At 39.1% G+C, this 19897-nt stretch overlaps 2 protein-coding genes across 2 annotated transcripts in view; one reads left to right on the plus strand and one right to left on the minus strand.

Moving 5' to 3' along the window:
- Positions 1–645: 645 nt before the first annotated feature.
- On the minus strand, positions 646–3273 carry LOC121338360 (cytochrome c oxidase assembly protein COX11, mitochondrial). Its single transcript, XM_041409245.1, has 4 exons — positions 2920–3273; positions 2698–2853; positions 1471–1596; positions 646–971 (listed from the first exon to the last, which is right to left on the minus strand). The coding sequence occupies exons 1-4, from the start codon at positions 3271–3273 to the stop codon at positions 789–791; spliced, it is 819 nt and encodes a 272-aa protein (XP_041265179.1). The 3' UTR covers positions 646–788.
- A 5352-nt stretch (positions 3274–8625) lies between these two features.
- Positions 8626–19897, plus strand: part of STXBP4 (syntaxin binding protein 4) — a 61982-nt gene continuing 50710 nt past the window's right edge. Inside the window, exons 1-8 of the mRNA XM_041409380.1 lie at positions 8626–8693; positions 12098–12171; positions 12364–12459; positions 13457–13526; positions 14260–14334; positions 16300–16385; positions 17009–17135; positions 17748–17880. Coding sequence (XP_041265314.1) covers positions 8626–8693; positions 12098–12171; positions 12364–12459; positions 13457–13526; positions 14260–14334; positions 16300–16385; positions 17009–17135; positions 17748–17880 — 729 coding nt within the window. The remainder of the gene's footprint in view (positions 8694–12097; positions 12172–12363; positions 12460–13456; positions 13527–14259; positions 14335–16299; positions 16386–17008; positions 17136–17747; positions 17881–19897) is intronic.

Raw genomic sequence — 19897 nt, forward strand, 5'->3', positions numbered from 1 at the left:
GGACACAAGCCAAGCTTGTCTCTTGTGGAGGTGTAGAGCCCTCTGCAGAGGCAAAGTGCACTCAACAGCAGCACAGATACTTCCAATGAGTGGGACACAACACAGAAATAAGATGGTGTTTCCAAGTGGAAACCATCCCACAGATCTGATATGCTTACGCTTAAATTACTATTCTCATGATAACAGCTTTAGAGCAGTCTGCTCTTACCAAATGAACTACTGATTCAGTAATAACATGAGAGAGTGCATCACCTTCTGAATCATCTTCTCCTCCTGTGCCAGGGAGCCTTACACAGAAATAACAGTCTAACTGTTTACTTATGAGATTACCTTAATTTATTATCTGGGTTTACCTTTTTCTAAATTAATTTAACACTGAAGTTATTTTCTGGAGCCAGCAATGGAATTTTAGATGCTTTATCAACTGATTTTTTCTTCTGTGTTTTAAAGATCTTAATTTACACGTTGGTTTAAAAATTTGCCTTGTGGTATTCAGATAACGTCTTACAAAAAGATGGCCTGAGAAAACCCTCTCTACTTCAAGAACAGTGTACTCCCTTCCACTGTCTGATGAAGAAATACTATCCCTAAGAAATAGGGATACATTAAGTTGGTTTCCAAAAAAAAAAATATATGTACATATACTTTCATAACAGCATGTGCCCATGGAGGTTTAATAATATCATTTCATACTGCACAGTATTCCTGTAGTTTTTTCTTCCAGGGAAAAATGACATCAAAACTGGCACTCAGATGTAGCAGAAGTCAGATTTTGTAGAGAATGCCCATTACTGATACCCAGGAAGTGGCAACTTCTGTCCTTCCTTTGCTTCAAAGAAGGTGTAAGAGAGAGTGATCAAATCAACTTTAGCCATTTTGGGGTCCTCTGCAAACTCTGGGTCAATGTAGAAAAAGACAGGCATGTCCACTTCCTCCTGAGGATTTAGCCTCTGTTCTTCAAAACAAAAACACTGCAGGCGGGAGGAAAAAAAATCCACAGTTAGACAACAATAGTGATGACAAATTTTATCTCTGCCAACATGAGAGAAATCTGAATGGTTTCAAATAAACTCTCATTCCCTTTACACCCCTGAAATCCTGGGAAGGATCAATAAGATGAGCACCAAGACAGCAATTTTGTTAGTGTGGTGATACAGGAAAAAAATACATTAGCTTTTAATGAAGTGTGTAAAGGTGTCAAGGGGCCAGGCCAGCTCACATCGTTCTGCCTGCCCTCAGAGGGGTGATAAATAACAGATTTTGGAGCCACTCTGATGGGATGACCGGCTTGGTGTGAGGGCAGTAAAGCTAAGAATGAATTGATGCACTTTATAATTCGGGAAGAAAAAAAAGGTATTTTCTTAAAATGTTGGCATATGAAGAATGTTGTCCAGGATTAAAATGCAATTTATGGGTAACCGTTTTCTTTTGTGTAAAGGAAAATGCAATCTTTGCTTTGTTCACACTTACTTGTATTTTATTGAAATACTGTCCTGCTTCAAATGGGACAACGTTGTAGGTGGAGATTCCAATTATTGGTTTGTCAGTAGGATTTTTTGCTTTATAAAATGCCAGTGCAGTCTCTCCTGGTACCACCTGTATAACATAATTGTACAGTGATTTTCTTTTTTTTTTTTTAACTCACTGCAGCCCTCCACCCCTCAAACCAAGTTCTTTAGACTTTATCTAGAATTCATTTTCTCTATTACTGTTTCAAATTGGTTATTTCACAAATATTTTGATTACATGCAATTAATCTCAATTCAAAATTAAAAGCTTCAATACTGTTCTATGTATTTTTAATCTTACCCATTTTGCCTGAGTCTTCTACTATCCTCAGCAGTTCAACAGCACACAGAGCATTTTTAATATGCTGATTTAGATATGGTGTGCATTTAATTTCTGAGGTTATTCTTTCAGTACTGAACTCAGAAACTATTTAGAAGCATAACTCCTTATTTTGAGAACTAATCTGAAACAGAAAAGTTAATTTGTGATTTTTTTAAATGCTAAGAAAAAGTTCCTATATGGATAGGGGCAAAAGGATAGGGCAATAGGAGAAACAGTACAGATTTCGATATACTGTTATACTATATATTTTTAAGTATGTATATGTATATACTTTTATGATGTATGTACAATGTGCATGTGATGTACGTACCACAAAGTATATACATAACTATAGTTTCAATAACTTTCGATAGTTTAATGGGGTGGCAGAGGGCCAGCTACACCCAATGTCCTGTAAAAAGGACACTGCCGTGCTGGAGCATTGCTGCTGGAGCAGCAAAGGGCAACAAAGCTGATGAAAGTTCTAGAGAACGCGTCTGGGGCTGTTCAGTCTCAAAGCACAGGCGGCTCAAGTGGAACACTACTGCTCTCTGAAACTACTGACAACAGAAGCTGGGGATCGGGCCCTTGTGCCCTGCCTGCACTGAGAGCACCGAGGAAATGGCCTTGGGATGAGACAGAGGCGATTGCCATTAGATATTAGAAACATTTTCCACTGTTGGTGTAGTCAGGCTTTGGAAAGGGCTGCCCAGGGAGGTGGAGTCGCCATCCCTCGAGCTGCTCAAGGGGATCTGGACGTGGTGCTGTGGTTCAGTGGCTGCAGCGGCGGTGCCGGCTGCACAGTGATCCTAAAGGCCTCTTCCAAGCGTGAGCACGGCTCTGCGCGGGGGGAAGGCGCTGACTCACGTAGATCTCGCTCTGCTGCGGTTTGAAGTTCCACTGGATGCTGGCGTGCGTGTCGGCGTTGAACGTGACCCTGATGAGCCGGTCCCGCACGGGCTCCATGCGCTCGATCCGCTCCACGTCGCGCCCCGTGCCCGCCGTCCCGCCGAGCCCCGTGGCCTGTCAGGGAAGGGCAGTGAGGGCCCCGCGCCCGCGGAACCGGCGCCGGCCGCGGGCCCCCCGTACCTGGCAGTAGAGGCGGTAGAGCGGCACGGCCGCGTACGACAGCCCCACCATGCCCACGGCCGCCGCCGCGATGTAGCCCACGGCCGAGCGGTTCCGGCGGCGCCACTCCTCCTCCTGCTGCCGGGTGAAGGGGTTGGAGCCCCGCACGCCGCGGGTCCCGCAGAGCCCGGGCCGGGGCAAGGCCCCGAGCCGCAGCCCGCGGGCACAGCGCGCCCAGCCCCGCCCGCACAGCGCCATGGCCGCAGCGCGGGGGCTTTCGGGACGGGCGGCCGGGGAACGGGGTGGGGAATAGGGCGGGACGGGGGCGGGAGAGGAGGAGGGAAAGTAGAGGGCGGGGGTGGGCCGAGCTGCCATCGCATCATCGCCTTCTGCGCCCCCTCGTAGCGTGCTGAGCGAGGGAGTCCCGGCGGAGCCGCCCGTGGCTGCCCTCTCCTCGCCCGCCAGCGGGACGGCTGGGGCGCAGGTTGTGTACGAGGTAACGGGAGTAGCCCACAGGCCGGCGGGGTTCCACGGCTCCGATCCCGCACCGAGCGGGCTGTGCCGGACGGGAGTGGCACCGAAAGGCCGGCCAGGAGCGGGGTCACCGGGACGGGCGGTGGTCCCGCAGGTACACCGCACCGGAGGTACCTGGTACCGCAGGGATGACCCGGGTCCCGCTGATACCTGGTTATCCCTCAGGTGGTTCCGCGCTGGCGGCCCAGGACGGGCGCTGGGTGCGGGGCTGCTCCGGGTGGTCCTTCCGGGGCCTGCAGTTTCTCCCCTTTTGTACACACTTGACACCGGTGGTTTGTTTGTTCCTTTTTTTCCTCCGGTGCTTTGTTTCTCGTTAGTTTCATTTCTAGGGATTTGTTTTTGTTCAGGCAGAGACACTGACATGCTGCAAAGGCAGCGAGCGCTGTTAGTAACCAGCGGTAACCTGAGGAGGGGCAAAGTCGGGCAAGTTCACAAACAATAGTTTTTCACGCGGCTGGTGCCATGCACTGTAATAAAATTTGCTGTAGCATTACTTGAATTTACTGCTTTAGAGCTGTGTCCCTCTTCTGTGGCGGTTCCAGTAAGGTGAATTACACAAAGACTGGCAGCTCCCGGTGCTTCATTTTCCATGTTGAATAAGAGAATGATAAAGGCTCAGTGTAGCCATACTGTGTTATTTCCCCTGTCTTCAGATGACTTTTTGATTCTTTAGTGAGCAAAACCTGAAGATGTTTACTGCAGGAGCATTTGCGGCATTCCAACGTGGATTTAACATCTTTTTCACACAAGAAGTACAGACGTGCAGGAATTGGAGTGGTTTTGTGGAGGCTCACACTGCACCTGGGGGTTCTGCTGTATCTTGGCCAGGGTCTGTGGAGTGGCGTTGGTGCCAGGAGCACCTGAATGGTCTTTGCCTGCGTCTTGGGAGAGTTCCTTGCCCCTCTTGTTTTGGAAATAATTCCTGTTCTGGGTTGTGGCATGTGAGGGTTCAGCCGTGCACAAGGTCAGGATGATTTGCTGCTGCTGATACAAATGGATATTTTTTACATTAATGCTTTTTTAGCAGTTTCTGAAATGACTGTAGTTCAGTGCATCCAGGGTTGTATTTCCTGTCAACCTGTTGTATGTACTAATAAAAATATAATGTGAATTTCTGGAGGCTTTTGCTACATTAGTGGTATGTAAGCCCATTTTGTGTGTTTTGGCCTGTTCCACGTACTTCATGTTCAGAGACACTAAACACCAGAGAGTAAGTAAAAAAACCATGAGAAAAGAAGACACACAAAACACCATTCCCTTTCCAAGTAACTTTAAATGGAAAAAAAAAAAAAAAGGAATTGTCTTTGCCTTCAGCAGTTATGTTGCATAATCCTAGAATTGTAATCTGTTTTTTTCCTATTTTAGAAGATTTTGATCCTGGGTAGGAGCCTGTTCTTCATGTGTCAGAACTCTTACTTTGAACTTTTATTTTAGTAGTGCTTCTAAGAAGATGTCCAGTACAGATCCCCTCACAAATACAGAGAAGGAGTAAGTACTTTTTTTCCCTAGATGCAGAAATACAGTTAATGGATCATAATGTTTAAATTTTTGCCATGTCATTGGTAGGATCTTGTCTTGATGAAGACTTAAAGAAAAATAAATTTGATATTGAAGCAGTCTGCAGTAACGCCGTAGGAAAGTTGACACCAACACCAGTGAATTTACACTTTAAGGGAGGAGTCATCCCTTAAGCTTTTCATTAATTTAATCTGCACTTGGTTAGGACTAGTTTTGTAGAGATAAAACCCTGCATAGAGATTTCTTAATTTATTGCTTCTGAGCTATGAAAACGTATTTGGATATAGTAGATAACTTCTTTGTACATCTGGGGTACCTGCAGTAGCATAAGACTGGGGGTTTTGTATTACAGTGCATTACTTTTTCAGAATACTCTCTCTATACCTTTAATATTTTATGTGTAGTACTTTGGAACCATCATATTTTTACCAATGTCACAGGATGTAAAAAAATTGTGTTCATTCTATAAAACATAGTCTTATCCACTTAAGAGTTGGATCACATTCTAAATGTCAAACATGGATTCAGTCATGATTTAAAAGTGTAACTCCAGACCCTTTCCAAACTGCCAAATAACCATGCCAATGCTGTCATCAAAACCAGAATTAAAACCAGGCGCAGGCAGCTCTTGCTGGACTTACCATGTTTGTTGTACTTGTGCAATAGAATCCAGCAAAGAGTATTCAGAAGAATAATAAAAAAATTAACATAGGTTTAGAATTATGCCTCCTCTTAAATAACTTGATTGGTTAGAAAAGAAAAACCACAAAACATTAAAAAAACTGACTTGCTTTTTACTGGGACCTGGAGAAACCAAAACTCTGCTTGTCTGATGGAAATTCAGGGTATGTGATCTTTCAGACAGCTGTGGCTTGCTAGAGTAATGTGAAAGATGAGTAGTTTACATGAGTAGTTCCTAGCTCACTGTATTCCAAAGGCGATTTTTCACATTAGAGATGAACAGGAAAGGCACCTAAAACTGCACTTCAGCTGCATGCTGATGGCAGGCTGTAATTTTCTGTACTTTTATTTCTTGTAGGAGATGATGCTTCCCAGAATGGACTTGGTTATATGTTAACTGAGGTTATAAGTTACCTGAACTTCAAATCATACCTTTCTTCTCTGTGCAGGGGGTTAGCCTCAAACCATTCGTGTTTCTATACAATTACAATGTTGCCCAAGCTTTTTTTAGGCTTAACAGTTGCTGTATAATGACCTGTGTTTTCTTTTAAACTTTATAGCAGAATGTATTTTGAATAATGAGTGGGTTTGGATGGATCACACTGAGTGCTCATCCATGCTGTATGATACAGCATTCCTTTGCCTACAGTCCTTAGAATCTGAACTTGGGGTTAGTGAAGCTGAAAAGCTACAGTTGCATAGTGGATTTGTATAGGATTTTTTAGAAGGCCTTTGGTTTATTCATAACAAAAAAGATCTTGTGAATCGAACTTCCAAAGATTCTGCAGATCTTTTTGTCATCTGCTAAATTATAATGTAATCCATCTCAGTTGCTAAAGCATGGCAAAACTTCCATTGGGAAAAACAAGTTGTAATTCCAAATGTTGCCAGAATGGAATAATTTCCCGGCTGCTTGAAAATGAATCTTACTTAACAACAAATGACAACTCTTGAAAATTGAGTCTTACTTATTTATACTAAATTTCATGGAGTTTTGACTTACAATTTTCCTAGATCTTTCTGGAAGTAAAAAGTAATTTGTGTTCCTCTGAGCGCATTCTTGAAAGGCAGAGCACTTGCAAGAGAAGCAATAATGCTGTCACTCATTAAAAGCAGCACAGCAACAGAATTTGAAGGTAAAGAGGGATAGAAGCCTTGGGGATGAGTTCAGGAAGCTGAACAAAGCACAATTTACTCGGAAGAAGGAGTGGAGGAGCAATCTTCTGAACAAGTCATGTATTACTGGTAATAACTCTAATGAGATGAGAGCAGTAAGGCTAATACTACTTTATATCTGCTTAAATTGTGTAGAAGTTTGCCATGTCTGGTTTAATCAAAATAACTTTTTGCTTTTTAACAAAGAAATTGGAGAGCCTTGAGCAGGTTGTTAATTGGTGGATTTAGTCTGAGTGATGTATTTTGACAAATGCTCCTGATTTTGATACCACAAATTGAACTCCACCGATGTTAAGTACAGAGGTTGTTTTATTGGAGAAAATCTATTGGTACTTTATCTTCTGTAACCTTGCCTAGAGCAAATCTAATTGATATGGGGCTTAAAATATCAATGGTTTTTCTGTAATACCGGTAACAGCAGCAGAATGAGCTGACTGAGGAAACGCTGCAAAGGGGCAAATTTTAATCTCTGAATGGATGTGGTCACTGTGCCACTGGGCCTTTTCACCATTTGGGAACTAGGGAGGCTGCTTTATGTTCCCATTTCCATCTCTGATCTGCTCCTTAATCTGTGGGGGGTCACTCTGCCCTTCCTTGTGTGCGTTGCAGGCTTTCAGGCTTCCTTGTGTGCGTTGCAGGCTGTTCAGCATATTGTCTCTCAGCAAAGGGATCCTTTCCCCAGAAGGATTATCTGCTAATGAAACCACAGTCACTGCAGCTTTAAAAAAAAAAAAAATGCCTGAGATAAGCTTTTGCATTCCTGGCATAGCCGAGCCGTCCTGCTGCACCTCCAGACCTGACAGATGCTGTCTGATCACAGGGTTGCTCCTGGCTAGAGAGGATTCACCTTTCTACTTAAAGCCCTCAGTGAACACAGTGTAGTAGGCTTTCATTTCAAGCTGAAGTCTTCTTATGATCTTTTGAGAGAGGGGGAGTAGTAGGGGTACTTCTGAGGCAAGCCTGGAAGGAAACATTCATTAACCAAACTGGTGTCAATGCTCAGAATTTCTGAAAATGTGTATCTCTCTGCAAGACCAAGTCTCCTATCACAGGATCTGACCTCTGGGAAAAGGGTGATACATTTGACTTCTTAAACTACATTATTCCCAGGGTAATGACATGAATTTGACAGTTTTGTTTCCTTTCCCAGAAAAGTACATGTCAGCTTGCATTTCTAGAGAAAATAAATAACACAAGCTCTGTGTTGACTTATGACTGCTGTATCTTGAAAGTCTAAAAATCAAGTTAGATCATGGTACAATGATCTAGCCAGTACCATGATTGAGAATGAAAAGTAATAGCATAATGGCATTTGTTTCATTAATACTCCCAGTCTGCTTTGTTGGCTTTCCCTTTTGTGTGGCTGTGCATAATGCAGTGTGTTAGGAAGATTGCTTTAGAAAGGTCATGAGTTACTGCTTTTGACCTTGTTTGCAGGGAGCATGTAAATAAATTATTAGAAGAACAGGAGGAAATAAGTTGCTTTTAATCATTGCATTTGCCTTTGGCTGCTGTGTCTAGATTGCTTAATCACAGTGGAGTAAATTTTCTCCTTTGCATTTATCAGTCTTTAAAGTTGCTCTAAACGGCCGTTTCAAAGAGAGAAAAAGTAAGCATTACCTCTCTAGGTGAATTAGTGCATGTGACGCAGAGGCTTTCAGAGAAGATTAAGTAGGCAGAACGCTCAGCTGGAGCTCTGTGTTTGGGTTTTTTAGTTGTTAGCAGAAATCATCCTGCTCACAACCTTTATCTGGCTGAACTGGAAACCTCCAGTGTGTTTTGGTTGCGTTGTCCTTGTTTTTCCTGCTGTGCTGAAGGATGTCCTTGCTTTCTCCAGGGGCTGAAGATGAACCAGAGCGTTTTGATGGTCTCTCTCTTTTATACTGGTATGCTGAACCATTCAGTTCTGAGGGCATTGCTCTAGTCTGTAATTGGGCAAAGTACAGGAAAGATAATTTAAAAGCTGATAATTTTCAGCTTCTTTTCATCAACAGCCAGAGTTTATAATTTAGATTTTTGTGTGTCAAGTGATACGTGTTTTGTGAGTAAAGTATTATTCTTCCGTTGATAAACATAGGTAAATGTTTTGTTTATGCACATAAATGATTATTAACTTCTCAGGAATAGAGAGCAGAAGAATATCTGGAGCTGTATGTTCTGATAAGTACTAAAAGAAATAAACCCCAAAGTTGTTGAACTTCTTTGTGTATGCTGCTAAAAAGTAATAGAAGCAGGTTCATGTTAATTGTCCTTACTGTAACATCTACACAAAATGTTGCACACTTAGTCTGTTTCATTCCAGGACTTCAGCTGGAGTGTTGAGTTTAGTATATTTCAGTATAAGATGGTTATAGTGCACATTTTGGTGAGTTTTACTTGTTTATTTCATCTCTTGTCTCACATCTTCTCTATGTGCTAAAACCTTCCTTACAGGTACTTTTGCCTGACCTCAAAAAATGAGTAGCAACATCAGATTATTTAACTTTCATCTTTTTCTACAAAAACCATCAAATTATTTTTTGTTACTACTGCCAACTGGTTTAGAAGCCTGTTTCCTTATTTATACTGTTAAGCATGGTTCTAAAGCTCTGGGAGAAATATTCTAACATTTCACAAATACTGAAATTGATGACATAAAATAAATGTTGGATGGCTACTGAATCCAAGTCATTTTACAGTGAAATTGTTAAAGCTCTGTTTATTTTATGACTATGACAAGTAGCTTGACTTGAAGATCTGTGTTATATGGGAAATAAATCCCCTAACACTGCAAGTCAACTAGATGTGATCTGTTTAACAAATTTGGGGCGTTTGAAAATCTTTGTCTTCACTTTTATGTGCTAGAGTAAATTTTAAACTGCATGTATTGGAGGGATTTAGTCTTTAGAGCATAAACAGACCTGAGTACCTTGTAAAAGTTGTCTGTCCAAAGTGTCAGTTCTTTCTAATTGTAGGTGGCAGCATCACAATTCCAGTGTTTCAGAGATATCTTACTCCTCTCCACTGACTAAAAATAATAATCAGTTTTGTGTTCTCTGTGTCCTCTTTGTCAGAATCCTTTATAGTTTCGTTAGAATCTCTCTTTTGAAAGTATTGCCAGTTACTTCTGAAAATGTAGATACTTTCCTATTAATGGTCCTGTTCTTAGATTTGATCATATTTCATTATTTTATATGGTAGTATTTAAAGAAGTTCTACAATTTCTGGCAAACTCTAGACTTCAGACTTAAAGTCTGAGATTTGATCTTTTCAGATTTTGCGAAAGTAGAACCTCTGTGTTGGTTTGTGCAAGGTTGAAGTAACTTTTGTTCTTGCTTTTTAATTTTAACAAAAAAACTGCCGTGTGAAAACTGCTGAGAGGGAATGGCAGAGCAAACCCAACAGCAGTAGTTCAAAAGGCAAGAGAGAAAAAAATTGAGTAGTTGCCTATTTTAAAGATCAGTGTACCTTGTTTGAGATTTCAGAGACTGAGACACGTCAGGACAAAGCATGACTAGGATGCTGTCCTTCAGCCTCAGAACAAATTTGTGGGATAATTCCAGTGACAGTACTGGGTAGTAATGCAAGATACTTTGTTCTTGTGAAGGAGTAGGAGGTTGTCCAAAGAATATTCTTAAAGAAATATTGAGCTTGGGGATTTGTTCTTCCTTTCAGGCTGTGATTAAGTAAAAACATTTTGGTTCACTTTTAGCTCTACAAAGGGTACCTTATGCTCTGACATATCATGGTGCAGTCCTGTGCAGTCCTGTCAAACACACACCAAATACACTGGGTTTTTTCTTTTTAGCCTGTGAAACATGCTAAAATAAGAAATACTACAGTGAAAATTATATAGTGCTTGAAGCATAGGTTTACTTTTTGTTTCTAAAGGTTATTAGAATTATTAGGTCTCTTCTTGTGGCCGGCCTTTCTAAAGCAAGGGCTAATTTTGCAAATACTTGGATATAGGAGGTTTTGGGAAATCGTTGCTTTTCAGAGTTAGTGCTTATCCTTCAATTAAAAAATCTCATCCAGTTTTCTTCTACAAAACCAAAAGAACTGCAGATATTCTTTAGAAGCTGGATCTCCTGGCTAGTGCTAGAATTTTTAGAACATTTGAACCTTTTGGATTTATCTCTTCCTTCTGGCACAGCACCTTTTAATGATGTACTCTGGCTTTTGCAGATGTACCCAGTTTCAGGCATAGAGTTCAGGCTGTGTGCTGGATTAGGTTGTGTGGAAGGATTTGGGTCACTGTGTCCTCCACTTTGATCTTCTTTCCCACCCTGCTAATGAATTCTTGTTGTTCCATTTCACTAGGACCCTCTAGAAAACACAACTCTCTATCTAATGTAGCACAATATGTAGGTCAAAGCACAAAAACCTCTGTGGTTCTTTTGCTCTTTTCTAGAAGAGATCTGCTGTCTTCTCCAAAAAAGTTGCAGTGAAAGGACAGAGGACATATAATACAACTAACATTTTTTTTTATCCATAATTCATCTACATGAAAATAAAACCTGGTAAAGGGTAATCTGGATTTATTTCCATTCTTAATACTCTGCGTTCTCAGAGCAGTGTGCTGATCATGAGTCTGATGAAACTGTGAATTTGGTTTCAAAGCTCTAATTTTACTTTGTATTCTTTTTAAATTCTGTTTCATGATCAACTGCCTTCAAAATATTTCTCTGCCTTTAGACAATTCCAAGTGCCATCCTGGTATTTTCCCTTGGGGTGGGAAGGTACACACAGGATCAAGCAAAAGAATTTGGAAAGAAGCCTTTTTTACAATAGAGAAAGAAATCCATGTTGGGTGAAGAAATTGGGAGATTTGGGAAAAGATTATGTCCATAAATACAAAAAATTATATTTTAGATATCTTAGGAAATAATTTTATGCACTGGCTTAGGTGTGCTTTTGTTCAAATATTCATAACCTAATGAAAACTGATTTTACAGTATGTTTTTCTTGCCTAAATGTTAAGGTGGACCAGCTTGTGGAATTTTGTTTATATTTAATCACAATCCTTTTATTACACAAAGTGGGATTCACAGTTGAGCCTGAAGTGCTTTGTGGGAAAAGGAAGTAAATTCTGTATATTTATTGTACCTTTGCATCTGATATTTGTGATGAACAGATTGATTTTTGGCTGGGGAGATGATGGCTCAGAGATATCAAACAATATGAAGTTGTCAGTGGAGAAAGGAGGTTTGGGTTTGTATTTGAGTTAAAAATACAGTCACTGTAATTTATTTTCTGTTAATATAGCTCTGTCTCATTTCTGTAACTTGATTATTTATATTTTGTTCCTTAGGACCATTATGGGCCCTCATGGAATTAATCGAGCTGTTCACCGCCTCTCTTTCTCTGATTGCCAGAATGGATTAGGTAACTCAGATTGCACATTCTGTTATTCTGAGTAAATCAAACCTAAAAACACCTTTGCCAGCTCATACCTGGCATCAGGAAAGTTTATTTGGCTTTCATGGATTTGACTGCAAATACGTTTAGCACAATAGAATAACCAATTCTAACCAATTGGAATAACCAATTTTTCACTTTTGTCTTTTTGTTGTTCAGGAGTTAAAATTATTGGAGGTTATCGGGCACAAACAGCAGAAGATTATGGGATTTTCATAAAGAGAATTCTGCCTGGGGGGGTGGCTGCTGTAGATAGTAAGTAATTTTAACTTTTTTGCCTACAAACACACTGCGTATAAAAAGCTGTCAAAATAAGTCTTTATTTTACTTTGTGGGTAAGGATATTTAAAATAGTATGGTTTAGTCAGGTTCTATGAGGTTTTAGCTTACTTTAAGATAGATAAATGAAACTTAGACCCTTTATGGACAATGATTTTAATACACTCAGGTCTTGAAAATGTGTTGAAATCTAGATATGGCTGGTGAAGGCAATTAGCAGTCTTTCTGGCAATTTGCAGTACTGTTAAGTGAGTGTTGAGATGCTGAGTCACTTTTAATTTATAAGGTATAAGAGTAGGGTTTCCTGTATAAACATAGTACTTTTAATTCGTTCTGATAATTTTTATTACTTTTTTTTTAATGGTGGTATGCTGGTGGTTAAGATCTGTGTGGAGACAAGAAATTACTCTCAGTAGAATTTGCAATAATTAAGCTACAGACTTCTGTCCTAGATCTCTGTATGGGCTTTTTTGAGATTCCAACTTGTCTTGTGCAAAATAATAATTTAAAATAATCTGATTCAACTTCCTAAACTTGAGATTTTCAGGATGTTAAAAGGTAGAATTGGTTCTAAAAAATCTTTTAGCTGACTTTATTGATGTCTAAAACATTAATATATCTACACATGCTAACTTACAGTAATGTTAAGAGCAGGAGTCAAATAAAATTAGTTCCATAACTGCAAAATGTAAATTCTAGTCTCAAAAATACTTATGCTGTGTGTAAATAACACAAATAGCTAAATGACAGTTATTTTTACTGGCTATTCTGTTGTTAGTAAGACTGATTGTAGGTTCTAGTCGTATCTCAATTATCTGTCTTACTTAAGATCAGGTGCCAGGAGTCATAAAGTTGTTTAATGCATTAAGTCACATAAAACTGAAAGGAAAAGTCCTGGGTTAATACCTGGTTTTGTACAATATGTTCACCATTTTCTTGTTGATTCATCAATCACCGTTGGTTTCATTTAAAGGCCGTTTGCTCACTGGGGACCTAATTCTGGATGTCAATGGAGAAAACCTGGTTGGAGTAACAAATGAAAGGTATGTTTGTACTGATTCCTGAATGTTTATTAGAGCTTGGAATGTTATACATGGATTATTTTGGACACTGTCAGTGAATGAAAGAGCACAGCTCCCGTGAGATCTTTGGAGTTCAACTCGCAAGTAATTTGTCCTGTAAGTCTAATTCAGCAAAACTGTTGTAGAAAAGTGAAGGACTTTATATGCTTCTGTAACAGCAGAATCAGCTGGTTTCTTAATGACACAGATTACAGAATGTGTATGAAAACAGCAGTAGAAGCTGTTAATACAAATATCTGCTGGTTCAGTACTGTAGCTGGATCTATAGAGACCAGTGCAACTTTCAGTGCTGGAGATGGAGATTGAAAATGCAAAGGAAAATTGCCATTTGTATTGCTGAGGGAGATTCTGAGCCAGGCACACCTGAGCAGTAGCTTTTATTGGGATGGGCTATTAATCCTGAAGGAGGCTCAGGAAGGCAGCAGGGTGGCCCAAGGAGGGATGGGGACAGAAGGGAAGGGAAAGAGAGGTCAGTCCCAGTTTATTGCTGTCAGCAGATGCACCACAGCCTGTCTTTTGCTCCATTCCCTGGCGCTCACTTAAGTTTTGCTGCTGCCAAGCTCTTTTCTTTGTACCTGGCCATGAAAATTATTAACTACCTTAGCATTTTGTCCATTTTCCTGCTCTTCTAGCACTGCTCACTTCTTGCCAGCACCCTGGTATATTTATTTGGCCTTTTTCTGCCCCTTTCTAGAGCTGTTGACATCTTGAGAACAGCATCAGCCTCTAATCACATGTCTCTGCTCGTTGCTAGAGATGAAGAAGCAAAGTAAGTGAAAAATTTTTTTAACCTCAAAACTAATAAAAGTCCACTGCTGTATCTCAGGGCGGGTGGGTGGGCTTGCATGTATTTTTATTTCAGATTAGTTTTAATTGCAGAATCGCACCACATCTCACATTTTCCTGTGTGGTATTTGGTGCCAGTTCATTCTGAGATCACTTACATCAATCACTTCAAGTAGCAAGCTCAGGCCAACTTCAGTTTAAAGAGAAGGATTGTAATGTTGTGTTTACAGCTAATACCATTAAAAATTATCTGCTGTGATAATTTTTTTAATACTTCGCACATTTTAAAATAATGAAAAATGAGGACTCCGTTAGAGCTACCACAAAAGTGTAAGATTTAAACTTGCCTTGCCTTCTGATAAAAGGCAGATTCAGTTGTTCTTTTCCCCTCAGAATTTTGCTTTTCAATTTCTAATGTGCTTTGAATAGTTTGGATGAGTAGGTTAAACTATTCACTGCAGCAGGCAGTCTAAAGTATATTCATTTTAAGGACATTTATGTTACATATTGCTTTAACCTGACTGATGAAAGTTAAGCATATAAACCAATATTGGCAGAGAATCATGAGCAATGTGACAAACCAGATCTGTATCCCCTTTTGACTTAAATCTCAGGAGAAAACAGCTGTTATGTAACTATTTTTTATAATCACTGCAAGAGTATCTGCTGTTATTTGCCTTTCCTGAGATGTTCCACTTCCAGAGTAATCTCCCCATAAAGGATTTTTCTCTAAATTCCTTTAGCTTTTTGTCCAAGTTAAGCTTTCTCTTTCTGTTCCTTGATTTTTTTGTATTTGACAGACATCTAAATCACTCTGTAGCCTCTGATCTCTCCTTTTTTCAGACTGCCTAGATATATGTGAGGTCCACTCTTAATCTGCTTTTATCTAAAGCATACTGGCCTAGTTCCTGTAAACTCCTTGAATAATTAAAATCCATCAGTCCTTTAACCACTCTGGGGGGGAAGTGCAGTAGCCTGGGCAGAATTTGCCACTCCATGCAGTCCCTCACCAGCCACCTTTTAACTGTACATTTTATGCTTAAGGATTATTTGATTTACATTCATCTGTGTTTATGTTTGTACCCTGGGGCCAGCATTAATACAATAAATGTTGTTCTTTTTTAAGAAATAATGCACCCAGCATTTTTGAACAACCTTCAGAAGTCAAACTGGAATTACCTGGGAATTACTTTCCTTGCAGTCAGTTAATTTCTTTTCTCTCTGACTAATTCTGTAATATTAATTTAGTGATGTTCCTGACTTACATCACTCTATATCTTTTAAATCAGTTATCACTGAGGTAATCAGAGCTCAGATTATACACTTTTTTTCTTAAATTAGGCTGGATCCAATATCAGATGAATCAGCTGTTTTTGTATTCTCTTCAGTGCCTGTCACACAAGATGTACGTCTTTGCCCGTCTGGTGCAATATGATTGGTGTCTGCATGCAATTTCTGCTTTTGGCTTTTAGTGGTTAACAAATATTTCTCTGTCCTCTTGTTTTTAAGGAGCCATATCTTTGTCAGTCTGTTCTGGGTTCTTGTTCAGTGTATTTGAACTAAAAGCATTCTTTAAAAACATGATTATGCTATAGGTGTATAATCTGATTCCCTCTAATTGTTCTGGAGCTTGGTAGTACCACTTTCTTATTATCTGTAGTTGATTATATGATAAGTTTTTTAATTTTTGTAATTCAGGGTAAAGAGAGGTAAAAATAAAGCTTTTATACCAACAGTCCATTTTGTCCATAGTCTGTTGTTTTCCCATCTTTATCATGCATTACATGATTTATTTTTTTTTTTGCCTTTTCTGACCATTAGACAGAGCTTTCCTCTGTCAGTGGAGGTTGAGCTTCCTTCTCTGAGGAGGACCAGCTGTTTAGTACAAGCAGTGCAGGTTTCATAGGGTCCATTCAAACTGACAAAGAAAATCTTTTTATTGGCACAGGAAGGAATTTCATGACCTAATGGATAAGTATGGCTCTCACAGTGACACAACGTCTCCAAGAACTTCTCCAACACATCACTTTGCTGGTGAGAGATCACTTCCCAGCCTGAAACAATCCTGGGGGACAAAAATCAGCCTTGGATGGAGTAGAAACTTGTGCTTAAAATTCCTTATTTTAGGGGAGGTGTATTGGAGGAAGTGGCTGAAAGTCAGACAAAACACACATGTACCTTGAGGAATTTATGTGTTAGTTTCCCCAGCTCTTTAAATAAATATACTGGTATCAACTTTCAATTTTAATTAATTATTTATGTGAAAAGTTTTTTGTATTTGTAGCTGAACTATGCCACAAAATGCTAATAAAAATTTGAAATTCTAGACATTCTAATCTTTCTGAAGCCACTGCCTAATTAAGATGCCTTTATATAGCATGAGGGATTGGTCTGTTTTGTACTTTGCACCCAATCTGAAAAAAAATCATCACTTGTTACATTTTTAAAAATTATTCCTGAAACACTGGGTGGCTCTCAGTTCTTAACTGTGCAGGCATTTTTTTTTGGTTGTCTGATTGCTTAGTTTGTCTGTTTTCTAATATTACAATAGTCTTCTATTTACTGAACTGAACTTCCTTACATGAGCTGCAATTTTGTGCTTTTTCCCAAATGTGTTTTTTATTTACTTACTTATATTATTATTTCTGTTTTTTAAGCAAAATCTAGAGACAGCCTTTCTTCTGGGTCATCCTCAAGGTCACAGAGTCCTCAGTTGCCTCTGAAGGATAACATCACCAGCAGCAGCAGAAATTCTGTCCCACCACCATCCCCAAAGCTTCCAAAGTAATCTCCAAAGTGACTGTGCCTCTCTTGTGGGAGCCGCAGGAAATGCTGTTGTTTGGCGGGTCAGGAAAATTTGGGTTGAGCCCTAAGTGTTAAAGTTTGGTTATATGTTTTAACTTCTAGTCCTGTAGCTCCTAATACCATTGACATTGCAGACTAATAAGTTTTTTTTTTCTATTTATTTATTGTTTATGCGACATTGCAGACTAATAAGTTGGGGTTTTTTTCTATTTATTTATTGTTTATGTGGCAGAAGATTAATCAGGTTAATTTTTTTTCTGCCATCTAATGAATTAATGTTCCTGGTTTATGTGTACCCAGATACTCCCATAAGCCTTGGGATATAGTATATATCTCTATATAGCAAAGAGGAGTTTTTAGCCTTGTAAAATAGAGTATAAATTCTTTTTGTAATTGTCAGAAGTGCCTGAGGTTGCTGATTTTGTTGTAAATAGTGTAATATTTGAACACTGAGATTAAATTTCCTATATTTCTATTTGTTACTGTAATACATACTTGCAAAAGCTGTAAGATAATGTAAGTTACTGCTTCAGTCTTTATTATCTAGTTCTGTGAAGTAATTCTGTTTTTTCTTTCTCTTTGTGCCTCTAGTGACAGTGCATTTCAGATTATCTCTGTTTGCAAAGGAACAAGCCTAGGTTTGAATATTGTGGGAGGAATTAACAGAAATGAAGGGCCTTTGGTTTATATTCAAGAAATTATCCCTGGTGGTGATTGCCATAAGGTAAAGGCCTTTTTTCCCTTCCTTCCTCTTCAGACATTTTTGCCTGAATTGCTTTGGTATGCTACATCTGCAGTCATATTTTAAATACAAAATGTGTTTGTGTTGCTCCTTGCCTTCTCTTTTAACAGAATTACCTCACTGCACTGCACAGAATTACATGGTAATGAAAATTTATTCCTAAGTTCATTTGAGGTAAATGAGGATCTTATTCCTCAGTTTATGTATGAGAAGGTACAAAACCAACTTCTATAAGAGATTGCATGGTGCAAGGTAAATCAGGAATGATGGGACAGAGCTACAGATTGCACCTCTTTTTGTTTCTTGGACATTCAAAAAATTTTATTTCCCTGAGACTTAATTTAGGTGGATCCTTGTAGCTGGAAATCATTGTGTAGGCAAATTAGTAAAAAAAAAAATCAGAAAGTGCAGACTAATAAAATGTATGAATTGGTGTTGATTACTGTTTTAATGTGTGACTTATTTCCCTGAGACTTAATTTAGATGGATCCTTGCAGTTGGAAATCATTGTGTAGGCAAATTAGAAAAAAAATATTCAGGAAGTGCAGACTAATAAAATGTATGAATTGATGTTGATTACTGTTTTAATGTGTGACGCATGCAATATGTAAATCAGGGGGATTTGTCAGTGTGAAAAGTAAATAAATAATGTAGTTGCCTGGTTCAGGTACACAGAACTGTTTATCCAAGTGTCTCCTCTGGAATCCTGAGGTGGAATCCTGAGTAATTATGGTTATTTGGAAGCGTAGATAAGCACTCTTTGCCTCTGGCCCAGCAAGAGGGGACAAGCTCAATTCATGAGCAGTGAGTTTTGTCCCCAGGCAGTTCATAACTGTTTGTTACTGAATTTTTGTAGACTAAGTTTAATTCTAAAATGCAAGCTGGAAGATAAAAATGCCATGTTTCTCAAAGACCTCTTTCAATAGATGAATGGTAATCATTCCTCTTTTATTTTCTCCTATTTTGTTGTGGCTTCTAAAATATTTTTCTCACTGTGCATATGTAATTTAAAGCCTATCACACATAATCAATAGACCGAGGCTAAGACATCAATTTCCATTAGGCTCTAATATTAGCAATAGTAGAGGTAATTTCCCAGTTCTGGTTCTCCTGTTTGGGAAGGTGAAACAGGAAGCATATTTTAATCATCTGCCATGTGAGGGCACTGTTGGATATCTTAGAAGGTGCTGGATGAAAGCAAAATAAAAGATCTACAGCTTTATTCTTTAACCAAAACCAAAACACTAAGTGACAAAAAAAAAAAAAAAGGGTAGTAAAGTACTGGCACAGGTTTGAAATGACACAGCTAAAATTATGCTATGTGGGTGTTAAGCAGGTAAAATTATACTGGTTTTGAGAAGGTATTTTGCTTATTTCCTATGTATTATCTTCTGCACACAATTTTTTTTTTCACATAGAGTGATTTTGTGTTTGATTTCTTAGGAGCTGAAGAGCAGAGACATATTCTGTGTTACATGATGTGTATTTCATTAGACAAATGTCATAACTCTGTAACCATAGGTGAATTACATGAATCTCCAGTTGAATTGTTGAGGGCTCTGTTAAAATGTGAGCAATAAAAGCTCTGTCTTAGCTTATCTTAGTGAGAAATCTAGCCTAGCATGTTTGAAGTCTTGTTTTAGAGTCTCTGGGACAGAAATGTGAAATGTTCTTGTGCTGGTAGAGAGTTTGCAATTAATTCAACAGAAGCACAGAGCTGACAATATTATTTCTGTCATGGTTTTGCCTGGTGAGTACTAATAGACCAATCTGGTTTTCTCATTGACATGGCCAGTGAGTGTCTGAAGAGTTCCATGTATTGCCATGAACGTTTGCTTTTGAAATACAAATTAATCCAGCTCAGAGCTGAATTAGTTAGTAAAGAAGCTTCCTAAAGTCAGATGGGTCAGTGCTGGAAAAATCTGTTGTTTCTTTCCTTGGTTTGGTTTTGTTTTTTTTTTAAACGGAAATGTTTAGCTGGGTCCAAAGTTGTTCTTTA

This window comes from Onychostruthus taczanowskii, unplaced genomic scaffold (genome assembly GCF_017590055.1).
Source record: "Onychostruthus taczanowskii isolate IOZ18803 unplaced genomic scaffold, ASM1759005v1 scaffold30, whole genome shotgun sequence".
In the NCBI taxonomy this organism is placed as follows: domain Eukaryota; kingdom Metazoa; phylum Chordata; class Aves; order Passeriformes; family Passeridae; genus Onychostruthus; species Onychostruthus taczanowskii.

What these genes read in the sequence shown, in the direction of transcription:
- LOC121338360 (XM_041409245.1), bottom strand. Translation starts at nt 3,273, where the DNA reads ATGGCAGCTCGGCCCACCCCCGCCCTCTACTTTCCCTCCTCCTCTCCC. An exon ending in TCTACCGCCTCTACTGCCAG is followed by an intron (nt 2,854 to 2,919) that starts GTACGGGGGGCC and finishes CTTCCCTGACAG; the next exon opens with GCCACGGGGCTCGGCGGGAC. An exon ending in AGTATTTCAATAAAATACAA is followed by an intron (nt 972 to 1,470) that starts GTAAGTGTGAAC and finishes TCCCGCCTGCAG; the next exon opens with TGTTTTTGTTTTGAAGAACA.